Genomic DNA, 4,589 nt, shown 5'->3' on the forward strand with positions numbered 1-4,589 from the left:
ATAAAGTATTAACATATTGCTTCATTGTTGCATTTAATATGAACCATTCGTTTTAGGCTGTGTTTTACTTCGCTTCTTCTCTGTTTTTAATCCGAAACATGCCTTAGTAGGCTTTGACCTTGCGTGATTTGACAGGTTCCCACCTTTGAATGAGAATTTCACAGTAAAAGGAACAGAAATTGCTCAAAAACCAAAATGGCGTCCGGTAAGTTTGAACTTCGGGAAAAATTGGTGCAAGCGTTCGAGGATGTGTCCTGTAAGCGACAACAAACGCGTATCAACGCATACGACACCATGAGTGAGATATAGATGCATTACTACATCCCTGATTCGCTCGTTAACCGTAAGATGGCGCTGGTGGCATCTATAGAAAGATCACTCAGAAAGGGACAGCAGCAAGAACTAATATGCGCTGCTAATGTCATTCCACTGTTGATGGTCCAGAGTGCATCGATAGAGGACGTTACTGAAATCGTGAAGCTGATGAAACCGGTTTTGATACCTATAGTGAAAGATTGTAGCGTGGTCATTTCCAACGCACGACTACAATGCTGCACTGTTTTGGGACTATTGTTCTTCTTTGGTGAAGATGACGCGGTAGAAATTTTGGCACTAATGACAATGCTTCAAGAGGTACTTCAAAACAGTAGCATTGAACATGGTGAAAATGGTGATCTTTACGCGAAGGTGATGAATTCTTGGTCATTGCTACTGACACTCCTAACGCCCGTAAGCATCGTTGAGCAGATAAGCAATGGTGTTCTGCTGTCTACAAGTTATCTCGTTGGAATGCTTGAAAGTACCTGCCTGACAGTACGTACTGCAAGCGGCAAGACACTTGCCTTGGTGTACGAATTGAGCGTTCAACACGATACAAACTTTCTTCATAATGATCTCCCTGATCTGATAGATACCATTGAAGGCCTTTCGAAAGACGCATATCGATTCCAGGCAAAAGAGGCTTGCAAACTGCAACGTTCCATCTTCCGGGACGTGCTGCATTACCTGCAGGAAGATGTAACGCCTGAAATTCGAATCAAGTTTGCAGATGAAACACTGCTGCTAGACAGTTGGGCTATTAACCATCAGTATACTTGCTTGCGGAATATGTTCGGTTCGGGGATGAATGTACATCTCAAGGAGAATGTGTTGGTGCGCAATATGTTGAAGCTTGGAATTAGGATGGACATCACGCCGGAGTACCTCGGGAAGTTTAAGAAGATGGAGCAATGGCTGAGTAATGCAGTTGCCTCGAAGAATCGCTCAATAGCACGCGGTAAGGAGCGTGACAAGCGGTGTGAAACTTTCGACAGTTTCGATGAACATCCGAGATGAATAAAATGGTATTGAAGGTAACAATAGTGGTTAACCGTCTTAGTAGACATTGTGGGAAATTTCTCCAACGCAGTAGGCACGGACTTGTTTGATCGAGTGGGTTTGCCCGAAGTTTTAAAGATTCGGTAGTTAGAAACGAAGATCGCTGGGGTGAATTTCTCAAGACCATGAGCAACAATTCCAGATGTGTGATATATCTAATCGAGTTGCACCTCTGCATCTTTATTGCTGCGCTACGTAAGGCAAACGCGTATCACGTATCCGAAAAACCTCAACATTAGACCAGCGCACAAAAACCAGTGCTGCCAGGTGCTGTGCCACACGCAACTTATTGAAAACCCAGAACCAGAAAGAGAAAGAGAGTGTGAATACAGGTGGCAAATCACGACACAAAACACACACACACACACGCATATGTGCGATAACAGACAGGTTAGTCCACTTTTGTTGGACACTCCGCCCTCACGGATCTCGCTTTGCCGCAAAGAGATGCTTTGGGACGGTGTTACTACTACCTCCACCACTGTCATTTGCTGCTGGCTGTTCTATCACAGCTTCGGTTCCCACTATTACCGGACCTGCCGTCTGCTGCTGCTGACCGTGTTCCAGGCTGGGTAGGATAATTTTGTTCGGTTTGCGACTTCCTTCACCGGATCCGAGGCCGCCACTGCTAGCACCGGCCAAAAAGGGATTGAACGGTCGTTTCTCTTCCCGTTCTCCACCACCGCCGGATGATTGTCGCTCGATCGGTACAGATGCGATCGATCCGTTACCACTGAGCGGTGCATTACTCGACACTTGTTCCGCAACCTCGAGCGAAGGATGACCGGAAAGATCCGCCTCAACCTCCAGTGCCAGCGAGTTTCGGTTGTTCGACCGTACTGGTTCGGGTTGTTCCGACCTCAAGGCATTCCCATTCATAGCCGGACTATTTATCGAGGTCCCGTTGCGTGTTGGTTCCGCTCTATGTACGCCGTTTGTGGTACCATTCTCCCTTGATGCCGGTGCCGGGAACGATACGTAACTGAGCGGTGTCGAGGTACTGTGATAGATGTCGCGCTCGCGAAGGTACTGATCGTACAGGCCATCGCCCCGGGACAGTGGCACCAGGAAACCATTCCCATGCCCATTCTGTAGCACCGTTTCCGGCGGAGCAATCGGATACTGATGTTGGAGCGGATGGTTGTGATGATGCACCAGCGTAGTTGGTTCGTAGGGATGTTTCGGGTACGTGACCTCATCGTCCTCACCGTGCGATATACCCACGTGATTCGTGCGCACATGGTAAGGAAAGCTGCGATTGGCACGTGATGGCCACGTCAGCCAGAGAAACGCTAAATGGCCGGCAAAAGCAACCATACCGAGCGCACCGTGCATGACCGATTCACGTACCCAGGGATCGAGCACGCTAACACCGAGCAGCGTGAGGACGGGTCCGCTCAGTATCCACAGCGAACCGAGCATTGTGAATGGGTAGTAGAAGGGTGTTTTCTCCGTGAACTTCCTGATCGTAGCGGCGCACGCGTACATGAAGAACACCCAACCGGCACATCGCAGTCCGGCCAAACCGAACCCGGCCGGCGATTCGTACAGGTTCAGCACTTCACCTGGGTCGAATGCTTCCGCCTGGTAGATGTACAGCGACACGTACACCACCACGTACAGGTTGATGAAGATGGTAATTTTAACCGTGGAACAGGTTTTCAGCCGTGCCCTTGTGATGGTGTAACCTAAAAAAGATCCAACTTGTGATGAGTTCCAGTAGCTCAAGGAGTAGATCGATTGCTTACCCTTCGCCATCAGCAGCAGCAGTAGAAGAAATGAGATCTCACTAGCGCTCGTGAAGATACCGCCAAAGTTGGGAAATGGACCGATGCCGGACACGGCATACTTGGTCCACGTGACACTCAGCAACAATATGCCGAACCACTGCAACAGCACGCTCAGCGTAAACAGACGATAGGTACAATGGTAAAGGTGACGTGCCTTTAGCTCAACGGCACAGATGAATACTGCCAGCAGCAGCATACTATACGCGATGGATTCGGCCAACAGAATGGGAGGAATGTCTGCAAGAAAGGAGCAATCGTATCACAGAAGTCCTCCTACCAGGCGTCTAGCCAGTGTACTTACACATCTCATCGGCGGAGAAATGCTCATGCCAAAAATCTCCCGGTGGACCGTTTGTCATCCGGAACCGGTACTTAACGTCGAGCCCTTTGCCAGCTCCATCACAGTTAGCGACCGCTATATACCACCAACGTTCTCGCGAACTTGTAAAGCTCCCGAAGTTACTACAGCTCACTATGAGGCGTGTTTCGTACCTTCCCGTCGGTGCTGCACGTCGCAGGCGTGTTCCATTGGTGGGCCGCTCGGTTTGCTCCCCAACCGCAACATCCACACCCGGGAATAGTTGCTCGACCAGCAGCCGATAATCGGTACTATTTTCCAGCAAGTTCACCTCACCATTATCGCCGACGAATCCTTGAATGGAGCTCGACGATGTGAGTAGTATCTCGTACGGTGGGTCCTCCGTCCCATTGCCTCCGGTGGTTTCTTCGAAGGCGAATTCTGGCTCTGTGGTGCTTGTTTTCAGGAACTGATCATAGTACTGTGCATCATCGTCCGGTGGTTTAATGTCGCCTCCTGACGCTCCCGGCCCGGCTGGAGATCCTCGACCGCTTGGTGGTGCGCGTGTCGTCGTAATGCCACTACCTCTCGGTAGTGGATCGTCCGGTGATTCTTTCGCCGTCGGTGTACGCAGATGGCAGCCGGAGTAGAGATTGTACGGCGTACGCGGGGAAAGCGTTACGATCTGATTGTCTTCCGGGTGTAGCACGGACAGTTTTTCGGTACATGTCTGATGATGAGAAAAAAACGTAACAAGGTTAAGGATGTACCTGTTCGAATGGGAGGAATTTATTTAAACTTGCCTTGTCTGTTTTGTAGATTGCAGGCCACTGTGTTCGATCATCGTAGTACAGGAGCAACTTCAATTCGCCCAGCTTCTTTTCGTACTCGATCAGGTACTCGTACCTTCCTTTGCCAGATAGAAAGCAAAACCTAGCCAGGAATGCCCAGTTCTGAAGAGTATACCGAGACAAAAGAGGCGATATTAATGAATGTATCCATGCAGGAACCTTTTAGGCACTTACGTCGGATGTTTTGAGATGACCTTCGACATACTTTGCTTGACCAATCGGTACCCATCCGCTGGTGAATAGGAGCACGATACCTATCCTTAGCAACGACAT

General features: G+C 49.4%; 1 protein-coding gene across 1 annotated transcript; it reads right to left on the reverse strand.

Moving 5' to 3' along the window:
* Nucleotides 1–1,797: 1,797 nt before the first annotated feature.
* LOC128708687 (transmembrane protein 145-like) lies at nucleotides 1,798–4,589 on the reverse strand. The gene is made up of 5 exons (XM_053803666.1): nucleotides 4,491–4,589; nucleotides 4,269–4,418; nucleotides 3,469–4,195; nucleotides 3,126–3,404; nucleotides 1,798–3,065 (listed from the first exon to the last, which is right to left on the reverse strand). The coding sequence occupies exons 1-5, from the start codon at nucleotides 4,587–4,589 to the stop codon at nucleotides 1,798–1,800; spliced, it is 2,523 nt and encodes an 840-aa protein (XP_053659641.1).

Source organism: Anopheles marshallii, chromosome 2 (genome assembly GCF_943734725.1).
Source record: "Anopheles marshallii chromosome 2, idAnoMarsDA_429_01, whole genome shotgun sequence".
In the NCBI taxonomy this organism is placed as follows: Eukaryota; Metazoa; Arthropoda; class Insecta; order Diptera; family Culicidae; genus Anopheles; species Anopheles marshallii.